The sequence below is a fragment of the Erpetoichthys calabaricus genome, chromosome 10, assembly GCF_900747795.2.
Source record: "Erpetoichthys calabaricus chromosome 10, fErpCal1.3, whole genome shotgun sequence".
In the NCBI taxonomy this organism is placed as follows: Eukaryota; Metazoa; Chordata; class Cladistia; order Polypteriformes; family Polypteridae; genus Erpetoichthys; species Erpetoichthys calabaricus.
The window spans coordinates 105,472,830-105,495,522 of record NC_041403.2 but is presented as its reverse complement, the minus strand read 5'-3'; the positions used below and the strand labels follow the sequence as shown (position 1 = coordinate 105,495,522).

At 33.5% G+C, this 22,693-nt stretch overlaps 1 protein-coding gene across 1 annotated transcript; it reads right to left on the bottom strand.

The window, feature by feature from the left end:
- Positions 1 to 2,214: 2,214 nt before the first annotated feature.
- Positions 2,215 to 22,270, bottom strand: pcmtd2a (protein-L-isoaspartate (D-aspartate) O-methyltransferase domain containing 2a). The gene is made up of 6 exons (XM_028811699.2): positions 21,942 to 22,270; positions 14,347 to 14,687; positions 10,128 to 10,230; positions 6,627 to 6,798; positions 6,242 to 6,365; positions 2,215 to 5,659 (listed from the first exon to the last, which is right to left on the bottom strand). The coding sequence occupies exons 2-6, from the start codon at positions 14,651 to 14,653 to the stop codon at positions 5,262 to 5,264; spliced, it is 1,104 nt and encodes a 367-aa protein (XP_028667532.1). The 5' UTR covers positions 14,654 to 14,687; positions 21,942 to 22,270; the 3' UTR covers positions 2,215 to 5,261.
- Between the last annotated feature and the right edge of the window lie 423 nt (positions 22,271 to 22,693).

The following is a 22,693-nucleotide window of genomic DNA, read 5'->3' as shown; positions in this document are numbered from 1 at the left end:
CATCTGTGTGGAACATGCAGAAATTTGACTGATCCATGAAAAGGACTATTACCATGTCCATCACAGCTTAAATCCAGCCTGGGTCAGTCAAGTCTAACATCTAGGAGCAGACGGCTTCTGACTGTTCACCTTGCTCTAGGGCCAGAAGAGTGGAGCCAGCCGCCCACTGTCCTGTCACTAGTGTAAACATTGTGCCAACTGTGTGTTTCAGCAAGAGGACAGGTGGCAGATCTGAAACAATTGCTCAGATGGACCAGTCTAATATGTCAGTTTTGCTCTCCAGTGATCACTTGGGAGCAAGTAGATCTGTCATGCTGAAACTTTGCCTGCAGTCAAGGACACAATGGACTGGTTTAATTCTGGATGTCTGGCAACAATGGTACACGACATGCCTGCCTACCACATAAAAGTCCTGTCCCTTGTTTCCAGTGAAGCCTTAGGCATTGTGGAATATATAAACGTGTGGCAATTTTCTTGCTGTGAAATACAGCTTTTTAAAAGTGGCCTGATCAGGCATTTTTCCACCTCAGTCTTATTGGGTGAAGGTGCACATTATGAGCTTTGTGTATTTGGCAAGTTGCAATGACGACATTAGAGAGTCAGCTCAAGTTGGATGGTTGGGAGACAAAGTCAGAGAGGCGTGATTGCGTTGGTTTGGACATGTGCAGAGGAGAGATGCTGAGTATATTGGGAGAAGGATGCCAAGGATAGAGCTGCCAGGCAAGAGAAAAAGAGGATGGCCTAATAGAAGGTTTATGGATGTGGTGAGAGAGGACATGCAGGTGATGGGTGTAACAGAACAAGATGCAGAGGACAGAAAGATATGGAAGAAGATGATCCGCTGTGGCTAATGGGAGCAGCCGAAAGAAGAAGAAGAATGCTTCCTAGAACAAGCTGTATTGCTGGTCACAGGGCTAAAACAGATAACTATTTTGAAAGTACACATGCTATAACCATATTTTTTCATATTCCAGAACATGTTTCTTTTTTCCCCCATCAGTAGTTTGAGTAATGTTGACATCAAGCAGGAATTGTTATAATCACTATGTTTTAACATCAGTATATCTATATTTTTGAGTTAATACTAAGACAATGATGTCTGACATTTGACCAGTGGTACCTTGCATTTTAAATTCAGTTATACCCATCCATTTGTTAGAACGTTCTCTTCCAGGGCAAGGTTGCAGGGAAGCAGGAGCCTATCCCAACAAGCATCAAGTGCAAGGCTGGGACATTCTCTGGCCAGAGCACCATTGCAGGGTGTTCAGATATACCTTCAAATTTTTTACAAATTCCTGATATCAGATCCTTCTTTTACGTTCCATCTCAGATAGCTCAACTGTCACATAAAAAAAAACAAAAACAAAAAACCTTGTTTTTCAAACTTCACACAGAAGGAAAGAAAATCCTGCTTCACAATACACAGGCCATGACTGCACATATATTGTAAATTTTTATTTCTTTTTTTGTAAACACAAATACACTTATGGAAATATTAACACAATCTTTTATACATACTATTGACTTGAACAGAAAGAACAAACAGAGAAGCAGATTTTAAACTCAGGGTAATAAAGAGATAAACTAACTTCTAGAAAGAAAAAGAGCAAAAAGCTTCAAATGATATTTCTTTTCATAAGTTGTAAATACTGTATGTGAATAGAATTCTTCACAACCCTAAAACCATATGACTTGAAAAAAGAACCATCTGTTAATGGGGTTTCAGCTTGCTGAAATGTTAATTTTATCAAAGATCACAACTAAGGATACTATCATTAACCTGCACTGTCGTTACACAAGTAATAGTTCACTGTACATGTAACTGCCTAGGGGTCGTTTAGACTTTATACCATTAAGCAAACACAATATCATGCAACTGAAAGACCATGCTATAGAATTTGACAAATGAGTCTATAACATTAACAAAAATGATCAGAATTTTAAAACACGCCATTACTTATGATTTTAAAAGTCATTTGAAGCTAGAACATCTTAAACAGAACAATGTACAGGCAAACCACATTTGTCAAAATAGTTTTTGGAGTTTAAGAGCTTGTGTGTACTCAAAATAAGTAAAAGAAATCTATTCACTTTGGGACTGGAAGGTATACAATGTTACCATAAAGGATGGCTGAAAACAAACTTGATAGCACAGTATATTTCATTCAAGTGAAGCACCACACACATAACGAATGTCTGAAACAGAAGCACATATTCACTTTAGTACATATAAGAGAAGTTATACTTTTTAAGAAAAGGTATACAAAATTACAAGCAAATGAAGGATACAAATTATTTTGGAAATAGTTTGATTTACATTCCAAAACTAACACCAGGTTATCACAATTTAATCCACATAACAAATCCATTTTTTTAAAAATGATTAAACAGTTCCTTCTATTTAACACAGTATTTATTGGGTGGAGAAGAATTCAATGAACCACTGACTTGGTCACTTTTTTCTTTTCCATACACAACTTTGAGACATTTCTGTATCAGATTTAAACTTTATTTTAATCATAAACTCACTATAACTAATTTTAAAGGACAACCCTGTACAGTAAAAACATTTTCACACAGCATTTAGTATAGTATATTTTTTAAATACATTTTAAAATTTGTATTTAATATTGTATATACCAAAACAAAACATAACAATTTGTGCAGAGTAGTTGCTAATGACCACAAGTAAAATTTAAATAATATATTTATGATAATAGTATCAAAACTGCATTTGTATGGCGACCAATTTTTAGATGTACATTTTCAAATTCAATTAATTTAAAAAGAGTGTATTTGAATAATTCTGAATATTTACTTACAATAAATATGGTTTAAAAAATTTCAGTGCTTTAGAATAATTGCCCTGCTTTTAATAAAGTTGATTCATATTAAATACTGGTCCCTTTAAAAATAAATAATAAATAAATGATCCATTTGAAACCGGTATGAGCAAATTCCATAAGGTAGTCTTTTAAAGCTGAATGCTTACTCAGTAAAACATAAAGCATTCTGATTTTGGTGAAGAGCTTCAATAACTAAACAGTATATTCCTTCTGTTTCAGTTGCTTAACAGCCACGTGGTAAACTGCATTAAAAACTGTTTTTATCTCTGGTCTCTGAGGTAAACTCAAAAAACTGTGATAAGTATTTAACTCAATTAAACTGAAAAACACACTGCTTACCTCTTTGAGTTTTCAAATACACGTGTCATTGGAGAGAGCAACTTAGTAAGATTGTATTGAAGTGGCTGAGGGGAGTGTGATGAATTACATTTCTCTGGCGGAGAACACCTGCTTGAAACTAATGGATCTATGAGATTGAAGAAATCTGAATTATATAAGAAAAGGGAAAATGTGAGTGAGTCTTTATACTTGTAATCAAGGAAGCAAAATTACAGATGTGTTCACAATATTCATCTTACTTCTTGGAAGACATGGATTGTTGTGTCAAAATAGCTAAAAGACTGAAGGTGGGGTATACTGAACAGATTTTCTTCAAATGTTAACTCATCTAAATCGGCTTTCATCTTTATATATTTACTCAAGAAGAGCATGAATTAAATAATGACATTAATTCAAGCTGGACCTTAACCTTCTGAACAATTCAAAGTCTTACCTTTGAAAGGAAGTAAAAATCACTCCATCTTTCATTTTATTCTCCCACCAAACGATGAATATTGCTGCATCCAAAGTGCACAAAACATAGGATATGTTCACAATCTTTTGCAATTTAAAAGATATTTTTAAACATGAATGAAGAAGTAATACTACAGAGATATGAAAAACTTCAGTTGTCAAAGTTTCTGTGTAAATATTTCACAAGTATAATAGCTCTGATTACTAAAGAATGGTACTATATACTTTCTAGTTTCACATATTTTTGGAACATAACAATAAAAAGAAAGAAATGCAGAATGTCTGACAATCATTCCTTTAAATTAGAAAACAAAAAGTTTCTTGATTTCAAATAGGCACTTCACAGCTCTTTTTAATATTTTGAACTATTTTAAGTATCTCAATATAGTTTTCTTCTGACAGTTAAACTGGAACTACAACCAGAATGGTTAAATATTTCCGAAAATGAAATTATCAATGACTGGACAACTTTTTCTATTAAATTGAAACAACAGTAGTACTAGGGTCTTGTACCATGTTAGCAATTATGGATGTAGTGAGAAGTTAAGCAAAAATACACCTTTTATTGGCTACACAAGAAAGATTACAATATGCAAGCTTTCAAGGCAACGCAGGCCCCTTCTTCAGGCAAGATGTAATCAATTGAAACAGCAGTTAATTAATAGCCTTATTTTTAAGAAGCAGAATCCAATTCACATAATGGCATTCCTTCCATGGTGTTTAAAATATAAAATTAAGAGCTGAAATATAAATAATACCTAAATTTAAGTTTCACAAACAGCAGCAACTGATGAACATATATAGTATTTGAACAGGATACTAAACTTTCTGCTTTCTAATACCATACTATGAACAAATTAAAGTTTTCTTCCCTGAAAAACATTTTAGAAAAAATAATTTGTTTTTCATTACTTGCTATGTAGGTTCCTACTAAAGAAAATAAGAATAAAATAGCTCTCTAAAATTTAGCTTTCTTTTCTGATATCTTCATAATGTTAATAAATTTGTTTAAGTTTTATTAACACATAGGCACTGTTAAGCAACTTATAAACCACAAAATGCCCAACCAAATGTGAATGAATGAAATGAAAACACAAAAATCTTAGAAAATTTAAAATGAAAGCAGACATTTTGCTAAAATATGGAAAAAATATGCTACACTTTCAGAATGCTTCATTATAATTGAAACAAAATATTCCGATATGTCAGGAAAGGTTTCTTTTCTTTACAATTTTGATAAACTCTGGGTACTGCCTTGAAGTTCTTGATGTTTCCAACAACAGAAAAAGTGAATGGAATATTTGGTAGGTCTGACTTAAAGAATAACTGAACAATTAAGACAATTAATGTTAAATACTATTTTAAATGATAAATATATAGGTTTATCTTACCAAGCTAAAATAGCATCGACCACTACTTTCTGCTACACAAAAAAATCTTAAAAAGTATAGTATTTTGTAATTTTAATATAAAAAAAGTCTTGAAATGCACATCATTTTAAGGTGAGAAATGTTAAAGAGACTAATGCTGGAGACTGCTGAAGCATTTCCTGTTTATAAATTACGTATCTTTTTTGTTTATGGTTGGAACGTCTTTCACACTTTTTAACAAAAGAACAGTAAGTTATTTCTCCCTGTAATAAAGTAGGTACAACTTAAGGGGCTCAGGGAGAGGTAGACTCAAGACCTTCTCTCTTAATAGGTTGATGGGAGGATCAGGTTTAAGATCATACTGCTCCCGGTCCTCCACAGCTTCCTCATCCTCTTCAAGACGATCTTCATCCACATGATCACAATTGTTGTTGTTGTCCATTGTACTTGGGATTACACGACTAACAAACATATGCTTGTTTGCTAAAAGAACAGAATCCATGCGTCGCCGATACATCCTCTTTCGCTTGAACTTAGTAGAATACTTGGTCAGACTTCCACTTTTTACTTTATCTTGGTTTAAGTTTAGTTTTAAAGTGTGTCGGATCGTAATTCGTGACAGGTCTTGTAATGTCCGGACTTCAAGAATTGCTGTATGTAAAAATAAAAAAATCTAATCACAAATCAAAGCTACCATGTACCACGAAATTTATACAGTGTTTAGAATTAAAGGTAGAATTATGCTGTTTGCTTGAAGTGCTAGTCACAGACAACAATAAGGCCCCATTCAAAAATGATTAAATAGGACTGTAAATAATGAGAATAAACAAGTAATTAAAAAAAAAGTCAGTAGGCCCTTAATGCAATTTATTCACTTTGAGTAGAAAACAATTAATTAATACTTAGTTAATGGTCTTAAAAATACTGTACATATAAAGAAGACACAAAGACTTTATTATAATTAAAAAATATAAAATTGTGATTCAAATGTAATATATACAAAAATATATATACTTATCACATATTAGATGTCAGCTGCATAATCTAAATTACATACAGTATAACATACAACAGAAAACTATAATAAATTATAATTACATCTTCAAAAGAAAACAAATAATTTTTGAATAAAAATACAATTATCTTGTCTAGAAACAGAAAATTTATAATGAAACTGATACAAAAAATGTAAAAGGAGTAATGCAATGACAAATAAAAAAAGTGTACACTTACGAAGAGGAACAATTCTTGTTTTTTCTGAACTCCTGTTTTTTGGTTGGACAAGTGGAGCGAACGAGACAGCTATAATTTTTTTGGTTTCCCATGTGGTGGAACCTGTGCGTGTGATCTTTGTTAACTGAAAGAAACAAAAAATTATATATATACTATATACATACATATATAGGTTGTTAAAAAAAGCCTGTATAACAGGAAACACAAAGGGTATACTGCGGTGGGCTGGTGCCCTGCCCGGGATTTGTTTCCTGCCAGGTGCCCTGTGCTGGCTGGGATTGGCTCCAGCAGACCCTCGTGACCCTGTGTTAGGATGCAGCAGGTTGGACAATGACTGACAAAAGGTATATTATGCAATAGTTATTTTTTAATTAGCCAACAATACCTTCTCTTCCAGTGGAAGAACTAGGATTCCCCCAATTTTTAACAGGCTTCTCATGTACTCTTCATGTTCTCGTTGGACCCCTGCTCCACAGTAAACTCTGTCATACTGGCGGCATCCAGGAGTAATCTCTAGACAGTTACCAGCCACAAAAGACGGTTCACAAAACTCAAACCTAAAAATGGAAAATAACTGTTTACAACATTGCAACTTTGAAAATGCTAAAAGCAATGGCATTTAGCATTTAAATACAGAACAAGGAAGATACACAGCCTGAAACACATTTATTATGAATTCAATTCCAACATGTTGAGAATACTTGTTACTAAAGTAACAGAACCTTTAAGTTAACCCTTCCATAATATCAAAAACAATAACCAGCATAACATTTACGATAAAACAATTTTGTTGAAATGTACTGATTAAAGTATTGTATTTTCTTTCAGGTGGGTCCTCCAGTTGTTTTAACTGTAAAATATGGTTTGAAATATGACTTTATGGAGTTCACAAAATATCACACAACCATACTTTCAACAGGACACTTTTTCTATTTCAATCCAAAAGGGGACCTGCTTTTTTGCCTTCAATCCAAATTTAGCTCCTCTGTTCTTAACAAAATACACAATAAGTTGGTACATGAAAGCCATGGCATTACTGCTGAGAGTTCACTCACAGTGTATGCTTCATACATTTCTTCAAGAACACATATGCACTGTAATTTTCTTGAATTAAAGAAGTTTCAGCTTTAAACCTTTTTATGTCATACACAATGACACAAACTTTTTCAGTCATGGGAGGGACTGGAACTCATTTACATTTAAGAGCCATTGAGGCAATTATTTCACACTGTTTTTGAAAGTAAGCATTTTTCAGATTTTTGAGGGATACTTATGTCTAGGTAATGAAAGAAGACATGTCCAACATTAAAATTATGTTGCTGGTCCAGATTACAGACCATAAAATACTGCATGTCATTGCTAGAATTAGACATTGTAGGATACGGAAGGTAAAAGCAGCATTCTCCTCCTGCTTCATCAAGTCTGGTTTTAAAAGAAAATTGAAAAAAAAAACAAAAAAAACAAGCAAACATATAATCTTGACCCGCTTAGAAATAATGCTAATAACAGCTTTGTTCTGTGTACTATATGAAGGTACCTAGGCAACTGTGACACTTTGCTTAGTGCAGCAAATTCAAAACAGTCTAGAATCCAACCCTGCAGAAAAGCATTTGCAATAATAGCACTCAGAAGAGGGATGGGCGACTTTCACCCTGGAGGACAAAATTATGACAAATCTGTTGTAATATTCTTTGAATATCAAAAAAAAAACCTCAAAAATCATCAGAAAACATTAAAACAAAACTAAATAATACTAAAAAAAACTGTAGATGTACTGTACATATACTATGTTTTTTTCAGTTCTCACCTGTGCATTTCTGTTGACATGCTCAAACCAAGTAAGATTGCACCTTACTGTGTTTCATGTGTTTTCCCTTAGCTATCTCCTGTCTACTTGCTTTTATAAATAGGCCATATGCATAGGCTACAATGTGAAACCAGAAAGCCCATTCAAGCAGTAGCTTCAGGGCCATTGGCTTGAGAGTAAAAAAGCTACCATTACTTGAAAGAAAAAAAAAATTGAATCATCTGAACAACATTTAGGATGTACATGATATTGACATACAGAACTTGACATTCGTTTGTTTTAAAATGCAAGAAGCAATTTCCTCACATTATCTACTTTTGCAAAACTCTATATGAGCATGAGTTACATGGAGGCAGTCTTATTTATGTCAAAGAAAACAATTATAAACACACTTGTCAAATGAGTTTTTTTTATGTAGTAAATGTTGGAGAAAACATGATGAAAAACAATATGTCAAATCATTCATCTTTTTATAAAAATTGAATTATTAAATAATTAATAAATAATTACATTTATTGACAATTGTATACATGCAGCTAACTTGTGTCACCGCAATGAAAATTGGTAGCAACCAGTGTATCCCATGCTGTTGCTTGTTCATGAATGGCTTACCTTTTATGCAGCAGCAACACTACAATGGCAACAAACACACCATCACAGATTGTTTTGAATGAAAGCACTGAAAACTGAAAGCCCTGTACAATAAAAACTCAGTGAACTGACTTAAATTGATACAGTTAAAACAACTGAATTGTCTACACTAAATCGCTGATCTTATCAGATTCTGCATTTGGTTTAAATGATACTCCTTTTAATAAATGAGAAGAAAGCTTTTCAGTGCTGATAAATGTTCACAAATCACATTCTTTCTTAAACAAGTTTTCATAAACAGATGTACTGCTTTTTTGCAAGACACTTCACTTGAATAATGCAAAAGGCACAATTATTGTTCACAACTATTAAGGAAATCATTCTAATAGAAGATTTCAATAGAAGTTAATAAAAAACATGATGCCACACTGTAATTTTAATCTCTACTTAAAAAAAAGACTAAGAAATGAAGACCAAAGCATTTTAAGTTATTTTCTTTCTATAATAAGCACAATATGTTCTTGCTGTTTGTTAACTGAAAATATTTTTTTTGCTATTTTCTGCTATACAATAAGGCTTTTAAAAGTTATTAAAACAATAAAGCATAATACAATTCTATACATAAAAGTATTCTGCACAATACAATAATTTAACAAACATTTCCCCTCAGTTGTTGTTGAACAACCAAGTAAAGTTCTTCAACAACAACTGAACTTTCTTTCACCACTACTGGATTTTAGACAGATAACAGCCTATTCTGGTATGGTCGGGATATAAGGCAACAGACCACTGAATACACACTCACACAAACATCAACTCTCCCTGGAAAGGAGGTTATTTAGTGGTTAAGATGTGGGATGTAACTGAAGTACCTGGAAATAATGTACACGGCTACACGTACATCTTTCAAAAACAATATGGTACTCAGGACCATAGGACTGACAGATATTAGTTCTAACCACTCTACCACCATGCTGCCATGATCAAATTTAACTCTTGCTACTTAACACTAGAATTACCAGAGCCTACAAAAAAACGTGTAGATCCGTCCCACCTCTCCATCAGCGTCTTTTGTCCTGTAAATGTGTCGATAAGCAGCAAGCAACCTGCTATCACATCCCCCACCGCCGCACAGTTTTCTCAGCTCAAGTCTGTTTACCTGCTTGTCAGTTGCTTGGAGTTGTATAGAGTGAGAAGTCAAGCAAAATCACACACCTTTTATAAATGCTATATCGTTATTTGGAACACATGTATTTCATATGTGTGCTGTGTCTACAACAAGACGCTGATGGAGAGGTGCGAAGCGATTTAAGGTGGGACAGATCTACAAGTTTTTTCATAGGCGCTGGTAATTCTAGTGTTAACTGGTGGTGCATATTTAGTGGCATTCGCACATTCTCTTATTGAATACATGAAAAATGTACTTTAATTATAGTGGAATAATACCTATTTACTTGACAAATACACAAAATGGTACATAAATCTTACTTGTCAAAGCTATCACTTGTTTTGATGAAAGTGTCTAGCTTCTGATAAGCATATTCAATAACATCTCCATGTAACTCTACTCCATGGTTTACACCAAATGGACCTGCGATTCAACAGAAAAACAGCACATTCATAAGACTTCCAAAGAATGTAAACTGCAGCAAAATAGTTTATTAACCGAGGACATTAATTTGTTTAATCTAAAATGTACAATGATTGCTTTTATTATTCAAAAAAGGTATAAGGATTATGATCAAGATTCCCATTTAATGTAAGAAATCTTAACCAAATAGGAGAAGCTCAACTATTCTATAAAGCACAGCAAATGACTATAAAATTAAGTACCAAAAGTAAATGATTAATTTAATTAGCACGATTATTAAATAATGCAATTTAAAGGATAAGTTCAGTATTTTTTAAGTTGAAGTTATTTATTCATAAGCATGGCATATATTAATTTGCCACATGAAACTGTAAGCTAAAGTAGAGTATATTTTATGCAATTACAAAAATATCTAGTCTGCTGTTGCATTTTATAATGAAGTTAATGAGTACCAGTGTCCCAAAGTGGAAAAAAGCCTTAAAACTTACCAAATAGGTCCACTTTGAAATACCAAAATGTTTTGACTTCAGAAAACACACCTTCTATGTTTCTGAAGCATGCTTGTGACAATTAAAGATAAAAAGGAAATTATCAATTTTTTTCATAGGAAAAATGGTTTCTTGTTCGCATCTCAGCTCGCAGAAGGTGTCATGAGAGGAGTTACAACAATCTCCCCCTTTACCAAGATATATTCTGCTTATTGTGCTACTTTTTTCTTCTGCAATTCTGTTTCTTCAGTGCTTACATTTTGTCATGACACTTACTCAAATAATAAGATTATTTCTTGCTAAAAAGCATCTATTTTTTGCTAACTACATTCTGAGTTATTATTTTACATAGTCTATAGAGTAAGATTCATAGCATGTGGCAGAGTGGCGGTTATGTGCGCATGTAAGAATTTCATTGTACTTCGTACAAATAAATCAGAATTGAAATGATTTCACTGCATTGCATTCTTAATAAAAGCATTAGATTTTTGAAATGGCCAAGCTACCTAAATATTGTGCACACATACAATAAAAAAATATTTGGAAAATGAAAAAGAAGAGACAGAGCCCAACCACAATTAAACAGATTGAAGTGCTACTAACTAATTATTAATTTTTATAAAGTATGATGAGTCACTTTTGCTGAGGATATGATATAAAAGAAATTAGCACAAGTTTAAATAAGTAAACTCACAGACACTCAATCCAATCAATCCATAAATAAATGTGAAGAACGTGCAAATTCCATGCAGACTCTGCCACTGTAAGGCAGGAATGACACCTCTGTGCTACCACTCTTGTCAGTGCTAAAACATCTGAACTAAACTTCAACTAGATTAAAGCTAAATGTATGCCTATATCATCTTTTTAGTTGTCATCACTTGATTGCAGTCTTTCACTTGCCAGAATACTGAAGCACACATGTGCACTATCAGTCCTGCTGCAGGCAATATCTTTGCAAAATAATGAAACAAGCTTCTGTATAGTGAAAGAATTGAAGCAATCTTGTTACTTTTTTCAGTGATTATTGCCTAGTTGTTTACAGCAGTGATTCTCAAGTTCAGTCCTGGAAGCCCCAACACTGCAGGTTTCATTACAATCAATTTCTTCTTTTATTTGGAGTAAGAAGCTACTTCTCAGTTTAAGCTTTATGTGTGAATTCAGAAATTAAAAACTGGTAATTTCTTTTACTGAATGAAACAGGAATTTGATGCAAACAAATTAAATTTAATTTTTTGGTGCTTTGTTCTTTTTTACATTTTTTGTTTACTGATGACATTATTTACCAATGAGCACACAAATGGGTAATACAAAAACAGCTCACCCTTCAGCAGTCAGTGTTCTTTGTCCTGGTGACTGCTATTCTTGTCATTAATTGTCAGTATTCAGATATAATTAAGATAGCAAGCTGCACAAAAAAGTAAATTAACAAGAAAATGATAGAATTAAGCATCAAAAGATGCAACAAATGTGCATAAATGTAAATCTAACACTAATGCAATTAGATAATGTAAAGGTAAAAATGGCTTGTTCAATGTGAAACTGGTTGGAACAAAAATCTGCAGCCACAGGGACTGAAGGACTGCATCCCCAGAACTTGAGTACCACCGGTCTACAGAACAGAAATAGCAATTCACATCTGTGCATCAACATTCAATAATGTCAATAAAGTCATTTAGCAATGACTTTCTCTTGGCTCCGAGAGGTTGCCGCGTAGGAAGATGAGCAATGAAGTGAAGTAAAAAAACCCTTTAAATGACTGAATTTCACAGACATGTTTTGATTTTAGTTTTATAAAATAACATTGGATACACAGTTTTGCAATATGTGTGCAATCTCAGCATGCGGATCAATACTCAAAAACATTTTTGCTTGAAAACTGGATGTTAATTTGGCAAATTTTAATGCTTTTTTCATGTTGGGGCCCAGTAGCTATCAACTTCATTATAAAACATGACAACAGGTTAGTTATTCTTTAAATTGTATAAGTTTCATGTTAGAATGCAATTTCATACGGAAAGTTAATAATATTCTATATCTCATGATTGTGAACAGATAACTTTGACTTGAAAAATACCAAAAGTTTCCTTTAAAAGATTAGGTAGCAATTTTAAATGGTGGGTTCTACATATTCTGCATCCAAATAATTTGTAGAAAATTCACTTAAAGTACAAAGTACCACTAAAGGGCATTCATTGTAGTGTATTCAGTGACAGTGCTTCTTAAAACGACTATAATTTGCATCATAATTATTGTTTCAAATTTAAAGGTATCAGCAATCATGCCATCACTTGAAACATGGTATAAAAATACTTTAGCAATTTACATGTAAGGTGACATAAACCATATAGTGCTGAAGGACCCAGAGAAAAGTAGAAAAAAAAATATTGAAGATAAATTACCATTGCTGGCTACCAAGATAGTTAAAAATCTACAAAGTGATTAATGTTTAAATTGCTTAGTCCATATTTAATAAAATATGAATATCCTAACAAACAAGGAAATTTAATAAATTCATTCAGGAAAAATCATGTTGTTTCTTACAAATCATAAATTGTTTTTCTTTTATGTTAATAATCAAAATTCCAAAGAAAAAAGAAAAAAAAACTACAGTGGCCATTTTGCCTGAAAATTTAAAATGCTATGCATAATGTAGCATTTGTATTCATCAGTTACTACAATATTACTTTTGTATTTTGTTTGCTGAATTACTTCTGTTTTTTATTTAAAGATCTCTGGGATACTATTACTGTGATTTATTTAACTATACTTGTACTTTTGTTTTTCTGATGTAATTAATGTATACAAATAACCTATACCAATTATTCTTGGATAAATTATTTTAGGTGACCAAAATATATAATTTTTATGTAAAGCCAGATGACCATTTCCCAATTTATGAATATACAGTAAATCACAACCACTGCAAATAATCATAACCTTTCTCTTCTCGTTTTGATAATCCACACCCCAAAGCAAACAGCAAGGAAAGCTTTATAAAGCTTTCTCATATGGCTGTATGAAGCTATATAAAGCAGAGTGCATTTATAATTTATAGAAATAGCTTTACTTAGTCATTAAAACATTAAACACAAGCAATGATGAGAGACCAAATAACAACTGCAATTAAACTATTGATAAATACATAAAAACATTTGCTGCATCTCAAAATAATTTTATGGGCTGCAATTTAAAAGACATTTTATGTGGTACATAATTATCCAATGAATCATATCAATACTAAAGAGAAATATTTATTTTTACAAAATATCCTCATTTATTTTAAACAAATGCATTTTCGTCTTCCTCTGTGAACTTAAGTGTACCCTAAAGCTAAGAGTTATGTATGTGCTTAAGCACTAAAAATGCTTCTTCCAGCGCAGTGCAGTGCAGTTTAAAACATTTCTCACAATAAATTATGCACACCAGTTTCTGTAACTGGCTGACAGTGAAAATGCTTTTCAACTACCCAACTACTATCTATAACAGTTTGCATTAATACTATGTCACCTTGACCTCATGTAGGCATGCATTATGGAAGAAACCTAGTTCCAGTTTAAGTAACCAATTCTATAAATAAAAATGTTACCAAATAAATAAATTTATAAAATATCTGAAAACATGTTACCTAAGATGAGTCCCACCATAGTACTGAGATATCCTGTCCCACTTCCTAAGTTAAGGAAAGATAAACCTGGCTGCAGGTCTAAAGCTTCCATAACCTCCGAGTAAATACATGGTGCTGAAAGATGAATGTTTCCATGTCTCCAGGCTAAATCTTTGTAGGCATTCTCTCTGAACTCTTCCAGGTAATAGTCTGCCCTATCAATTGCACGAAATGCCTGCTCCACAAGTTCAGATCGGATATAGTGGGCTTCTTTTAAATTGTCAATCAGCTCATCATTGTCTTCACCAGCACTAACAGCTCCACCCATCTTCTTGGGGCAACAGTATTACTCGGAGCAAGTTCTGCAAAAACAATACATTGAGTTAATGCTGAATCAATGCAGCATGAAGAATGAAACGTGTTTTATAATAGCGATTACTTATTTACATATTCCTGTTGCGTTAAAAGATCATTTATCAGAAACAGGACAAAAATAAAAAGAATTATACACCAGTCTGATGCACTCAAGAAGTCATGAAAGACACTCACTTAAACCAGTTTAGAACCATACAACCATATATATAAGTCCATCACCCAATTTCTGTGCTCACTTTTTTACATACTGGGTCTCAGGGAGTCCGAGTTTATCCAAGTAGCTTCATGTAAAAGACAGAATGTACTGTAACCTTGGATGAGATGCAGAAAATCCTTGCAAACACTAGGTCAATTCAGATTTGTCATTTCATCTATTATTTACATCTCTGAGATACGGGAGAAAGCGAGTTTCCTGAGGACACTGCATTTAAAGGGTGGGAATTAAAAACAAGTCTTAGATCTGCAAGGCAGCAATGCTAACCACTTCATCTCATTAAAATTACTTATAAAATTGGTACTTGGTTGTTTAATTAATTGTACCACAGTATATTGTATGTTACATTGCCACCAATAAAAAAAAAATCAGATTCTGTATTTTTAATTAAATCTTATAATGCAATAAAGAGCCACCAAAATATAGCAAGTCAGGCATATCAGTAAATAAGCTTGATTTATACTGAATGCTGAAATAATGGTACATTGCTAGTGTATCTACATCATATTTTCAGGGCCCCGAGTTTAAATCTTGACCTAATTACTGTCTTGAGTGGAGCTGGAATACTTTCTAAATGTTTCTATGGATTTTTTCAGTGTACCTAACAACACCACTTCCCAAGGATTTGTTTGTTAGGTCAATTGGCAGTTCCAGATTGGCTCATTATGGTGCAGTATGAATGTGGACAGAGATGTGACCTGTGACAGAGTATTAACTTGTCCAAGGCTAGATCCTGCCTTAATCCTGATTACGCCAGGATAGGCTTCTACTCCTCGCAGCCCAGTTAAGGAAAGACAGGTCCAGAAAATGAATGAATGCAAAAACAGTCAAAAGAACACAACATATCATCAGAGTAAATGGATTATTTTGTTCATATTATTGTCTTTAAATTCCCCACATATCTAAACCAACTGCAAATAAAAATGGTGAGTAGCTCAGTTGCAATAGTAAAAAGGGTCAGCATAAAGGGTGTTTTCTTGGGTGCCATTTCCTAGAAGGAAGAAATCAGAGCTTATAATGTGAGTATAAACTGAGACTTCATGGCTAACATGTAATAATTTAATTCACGTGAATATATTAAAGCTAAACCAAATTTAAGAAGAGTGATAGCCATATTGAGTATCTCTTTAATGTCCACTGATAGCTGAACCTCTGGAGATTCAGATAAAGATAAATCATACACCACAATAATCACACATAAATATAAATTATTCTGAAAAAAGAGGAATACTGTGTGTAGTTTGGGTTTCTTATTTACAATATTTTAAAATGTAGGCTAAAATGCATCACTAGCAATTTTTGTCAAACTAATATTTTAATTCTACTTGATAATATAATGTTAACACAACCAAAGAAAACATCATTTATACACAGTCATGTTAACACATTTATGGCTTAGACGCCCCATCCCAAAAATCGCATATAAAGCCTTTGTGATGTGGTGTTATAGTAATACTACAGTAGAAAATGAAAGATCAGATTTCATGGTTTATGTTTATTCCAAGAATTATACTGTAGATTTTCTTATAACCATGTCTGTCAGATTTACAGTAACATTTACCGTATAATTTCCTAAATGAAGGTGATTGTCACTACATAAACTGCTCATCTCCTAACTACAAATGAATGTTATCACTGATCATTATGAAAACTTTAAAGTTTCAAAATAAGTGGATTATCCAACTTGCTTCTTTGTCAAGCTGTTTTATTTTTACTAATAATTTTACATTTAAAGTAATTAGTGAATGTATTAAACTTTTCATTTACAATTTACTCTAGATAAGTACATTTATGCATATTAAATTCCCATACATGTTGAGTATTATTTTTTCACTTTGGAGGTAGTGTGTTACAAAGTGTACCTAAAAATCTCTTTTAGACCAAACATGAACATTTTAAATAGGTGTACAAGCTAAAATATCTGTATGAACTGTGTATAAAAATAAAGTTTATTTGTTCCACATGCAGTAATAATAAAAAAAAAAAAACTGACATCATGCCCTAACCTTAAACAAACTGTTTATCGCCACTGAATCAATTTAATAATCATGATAATTTTATACTGTGGAAGCAACAAAATAGTAAAAATTAGGCTACTACAGAACCACTTAATAGTACAGTATATCTAATCTACTCTACGCTCAGATGAAAACCTGGAGATACTGAAGATGCTCAAACACCATGCAATACATAGGTTATTCACAGGCTGTTTCCATCATTTAGATGCCAGAAATCCAGAACAGGAAAGACTACAGATTTACAGTTACTACATGCGAGCTACAATAAATGGAGACTTCTCCTGTTTTTAAACAATAAATTGTTTTTGAATGGGTAAAGGTCCTTACATAGAAAACAGATATTAACTCAATATGAGCAAGTAGGACTTTTTCCTAGCACATCTATTTATTTGGGTGAAAAGCTTTTTTTGATGATGATAATAATTATAAAAAATAATACATTTTATTTATATAGTACCACCTTTCCCTTTTTCAAAGTGCTTCACAGAAATTCAGAATGAACAACAGGTAATAAACAACTTAGAATTCAAATGATATCTGTACAAAACACTAAATAAAGATAAACATAGGATACACAAAACTTTGAATTAGAATAAGAGACTTTTAAACACAAAAAATACAAAAATTAAAATACTACAAGAAAAATATGAACACTTAGCAGAAGTCAGAATTACAATGGATAAGAAATGATTAATGTTGTAGCATATAAATTCTCACTTGCTAGACAGAATTTAGGCTTCAAGTACAAGGTGAATTAACGACTTAGCTAACAGGATGGAAAACATATTAGTCATGATTTGTAAAGATGCTAGCTCGGTAGTATACTAGTACACCAATTGTTACAATGAACACTTCTCTCTCCTCCAGCTGTGTCCAAGATGGTTGCACGCTAAACTAAAGACATATGAAATGGCACATTTTCTATAGCAGTCTCATGTGGCATTACCTAGTATTGTTATTCAAAAATTAGCCATGAAGTGCCACCGTACTCATTTATTTAGCAAGTACAATTTTGGTGGTCGCAGCCATTCTCACACAGTGGAGATAAAACTTGGTAGACAGTATTGCAAAACACTTAATCATACTTGACACGAGGAAACTGTAAAACACTAGAGGTATTTCACAAAGGTGGGCATTAATTTTCTCAAAGATTTGGCAATAATTGGTATCACCGTGATGGGTACTTTTTCAGGCAACTGAGAATATCAAAGATTTTTCAACTTACAAATTCTGAGTACCAATGGATTTTACTTTATGACTATCCCTAAACACTAGGATATACAGGATTGGTTCTCTCCATGACAACAGTTTATTGCCCATATTAAGCACGGCCTTTTCCGACTGCCTTACTCATGCCCAAGATTTTTCTGCAAGTTTTGCAAGGTTACATTTGTCATAAAACATACCAAAATCTTATAGAACCCTGATGGATTTAAGAGCAATACCATTCTTACATACTTAAAAGTTAGAAACAATAAGATTAAAATTAACTACCATTTCGGTATATAATCAAATCATACCACACATTCAACACTAGGACTGTGCAAATGAGCAAATACTGTGACCTTAAACTCAAATACCTCATGGGAAACATTACTTCAACAAACAACAATAAGCACTTTCTTAGGCTGGCAAAACATAGCACCATGTGTACAGTGTGAAAAAGCAAAAAAAAAAAAAGAAAAAAGAATGGTATTACATTTTTTACATGAAAACTACAGCACAGAATTTCTAATGATCTTACTGTACATGTGTAACATTTACAAAATAAACATGCCCCAGTTTCAGTTTTCTCAAAATTATTTTAAAATGTTTCACATGAAGATACTGTGTACTGTCACATATCTCTGACCCACTGACTTAAGCCGTATTTAATAACTTTTTAAACCACCATTATCTCCCTAAATCACACACAGTGGTGGCTAAAATGGTACAAGTCAATATATGAAAGAAATCGCTTAGAACACACAGAGCATGGCCAAATATTGTAGTTCAGGAATTTACTGTGTTTTGCATATTGACCCAAGTTAGAATGATCAAGTAATATCCTAAGCTGACAGCATTCACACATATAGATAGATAGATAGATAGATAGATAGATAGATAGATAGATAGATAGATAGATAGATAGATAGATAGATAGATACTTTATTAATCCCAATGGGAAATTCACACAAATCCAAGCTAAGGGGAGGGGAATCCTAAAAGGTACACAAAAGGTTTATGACTATGGACATGAGTTGTGAGAAACAATTTTCAAGAAAATTATTTCATTTATTTATGAATATTTTTATACTGTACTCAAGTTACAAGGCCATAAACATAAACAATACAAAAGAAGCGTAACTGAAAAAGTATGGTCAAGTATGAAGTAGAAAACCTAGAAAGACATACTGTACGTTGCAGAATTATTTCCATTCCCAAAAGCTGCATAAAGCAAACAGTTTTTAGCACTATTTTACTGCTGCCCGAATGCTGGTTCTTTTCTTAGTTACAGCAAACAACCATGTCTGGTGGTAAGTGGGCTCAACAATTTCACTGATTTGTATTGCTAGTAACTCCTTTATTTCAAAATCCTATTTCCAGAACCAACCTTGTTAAACAACTAATCTAGCCATAGACTTTTGATTTGTCAACTGCTTTACTTGCAGGAATATTAGCATATTGTATATGTGTTCGACCTGTCACTTTACAAGCTGAATCTAGCAATTTTCTGGCTTTGTTTGATCATACGAAAATGGGAATAATTTCTGTGAATTAAACTTGATATTAGCCTGGGTAATTGATGGGTAAGTACTATGGGATACCTGATTCCAGCTTTGCTCAAACCTGGGAATTTACCAGGAAATCATAAGTTAGCACGCATATGGAAGAAATGCTTAATTCAACTTCAAAGTAACAAACTCCTGGATTACCAAAACACATCTTATGAAATCTGGAGTGAATACAACAAAATGAAGGGTGGAAAGGATTAATTGTAACTCGTAGTTTTGGCATTGCCTCTTCTGTGCTCTGTGATCTTCCAGTCACAATGACTAGAGTGGTGGAGATATCATGGCAGCAACAGTGCACTTGAGGAATGTAATACAGGTGCACTGATGCTTTCTAGAAGAACTACGAATAATTCAGAAATAACAAGCATGTCTGTAGTTATATAATACATTAGCTGGTATGGTGCATACATGGTTCATACCAAGGATAAAAAAAAACAATAGACTAATTAAACTAAACAAAAATAAGAGAACATTTAAAATACTGTGCAGCTGTACAACCAGTAATTCTTGGATGTTGGTTTGGGGCACTTGTTGCAGGTGGTAGAGACAATGCAACTGGCAAATCAGTTCTGCCACTGCAAAGATGCTTGCTTTTTACACCCACTTCAAGCAGACCTAATATACAACAAGTATAAACTGTCTGGTAGTGTTGGATTTGAATTATTAATAATTGATGCTGTCCACGTGAAATTATAAATAAAAATGAAATTTCCTGCACAGCATCCATCAAAGCCTTTCAGCTTGTGAATGTGCATTTTTAAAAGTTCTCTTCATGTCACTTCCTCCTGCAAAATAATGAAGAGACCCAAACATAGCCCAGCAGTAAGGATGAACAGGTCATCACTGTCATTACCATTGTTAGACACATCAGTATATAAGTGACTTCCTATAAATCTAAACACTTCAAAAATAAGCAATCATGCACAAAGGTTACTAAACTTGCAACTCTGGCTTTTAAGAAGCTAGCTTAGCTACCTATAAACATACCTAATGCGGGCAGAATTTCACAGAGGGGTTAATGAAGTTCTTCACAAAATAGGCTATTTAAAAGAATTGACACATATCTTTAGCTTAATTTGAGATTCTAAACTGGCCACACCATAAAGTGTGTGTTCTGTAATGGACTGGCATAGCACTCATGCTTACTCTTATCTTGCCAGGTTAGGTTGCATCTACCTTAACCCTGTTATGAACTACCTTGGCTGAGAAAATCAACAAATGTACCATTGTGAATTGCTACATACCATGTACAAACAAAATGAAACTTAGTTTTTATGTTGTTGTTTTTAACCAGCAGCACCCAGATCTATACACAGCTTACACACCTATTCCTCAAATTGATGGGTTCTTAATTCAGTCTGCCAAGTTTTCCCCATCTAAACCTCCTTAATTTTTGAGCCTTTCACTCTTTTGTTATCCTGATCCAATGTATAAAAATATCTCCTCAGCTTTAATGGCACTAGAGGTGACATTTATCTATCTTACGTGTATTTGTGTGCTTGACAACCGTCCTCTCCTGAGTAAGCAGACTGCTGTTGAAATCGATTCTGGCGGTCTAACAACACCGAATGGGATCTAACAGGATTCTAACAATGAACTACCTCGAGTTATAATATCATTCCTTTTCAAAGTCTTTTTACTCTAAGCTAAAACAAGCTCCTGGGCTGAGTTGATTTCTTATTTATGAACTTTTTTTAAAACTTAAATCTCATATACAGTAAATACAATCGTGTAACTGTTAACCGAGAGTTAAAAAGACGGGAAGTAAACTTATAAACATTATTACAGTTAGGGACAAATAAAAGCGGAAATAAAGTTTCTTAATATATTTTTGTGGTGACACTTCAGTTGCCTAACAGAAATGTCGCCGAGGGCAGGAAAACGTTTGCTGACGTGCAATAATCAGTCGTGACATACGGTGGCGCTGTAACACTTCCTGCCTTACAAGTTGTTTTCTACGGAGAAATGCTGGAAAAACAAACCAAAGGGAATTTCTCGATAATGCACAAGTGCTCGTAGTTTGTTTGTATTCAATGCTTAATTTCAATTTACACTCCTTGTAATATCCTTTAATCCATATGCATATTTACATACACATGCTTACGCAACCCTGCGCACGGATCAAATCAACTTGCAATCTTTCATACAGTAGCTCCATTGTTTCTCGCTCACCTTGTTTTATATTACAGCAATATCATTCTCAAATAGTATTTTTTAACTAAGTAGATTTCTCACCTTCTGCGTTGGCTTGCAGAAAAATAGGCTGACAGAGCTGGAAACCAAAAATTTAACACCAAGAAAGAAAGAAAAACCCCAAAAGCCTTGAAAACATTTCAACTGGATTTGAATCGCATATGTCAGCGTCTCTGTAGCACAGGCCTAAAGGTCAACGTGATTATTAAACCGCTGACGGGTCTCTTTAGGGACGATAATTTCTTTGTTTAACAGTGTCCTCGCCAATGTTTTCTTCGGGCTTTTTGTGGAGCCTTACTCAACGCTAGTTTAAGACTGGATGTAAACACTGACCTGCTGACTTACATTCGACGTCACTGTTGCGACTGAAGCAAGCAAGTTCTCGTGCAGCTTATGGAGCGCAGCGCTGCGCAGATCTCGAAGATGATTGGCTATCTGTGCAGCCTCCTTCAAACGCTGCGCTCTCTGACGTAAAGTAAGGGGCAAGACCGCAACAGGAATTAACGGCTAGTGTTTTTTTTTTTTTTTTTGCTACGGCCGTTGGAGTTTCTTTTCTCCTTTGAAGATTTCGTGAAACGGAATGACCAACGAGTTCGATGCTTTAGCAGTACAACGATATGCTTGTCGTTCCTGACTTAAATGAGATTTTTTTGTTCAGCTGATCATCGATTTTACTCATTTCAAGTTCAAGTGCACATGCATCTGTCATTCAGCAAAACAAAGCACATGGTTTGCGTACTATTAATAGCATCGTTTTAAGTTAACTCAGTGAAAAAGAAGAAATTGACCTAATA

Excerpts from the sequence above, each read along its gene's own strand:
- pcmtd2a (XM_028811699.2), bottom strand. The coding sequence starts at position 14,653 with ATGGGTGGAGCTGTTAGTGCTGGTGAAGACAATGATGAGCTGATTGAC. Across the intron at positions 6,799-10,127 it reads ACAAGTGATAGCTTTGACAA|GTTTGAGTTTTGTGAACCGT; the intron begins GTAAGATTTATG and ends TTCCATTTTTAG. Across the intron at positions 6,366-6,626 it reads TTCTTCCACTGGAAGAGAAG|TTAACAAAGATCACACGCAC; the intron begins GTATTGTTGGCT and ends TGTTTCTTTCAG.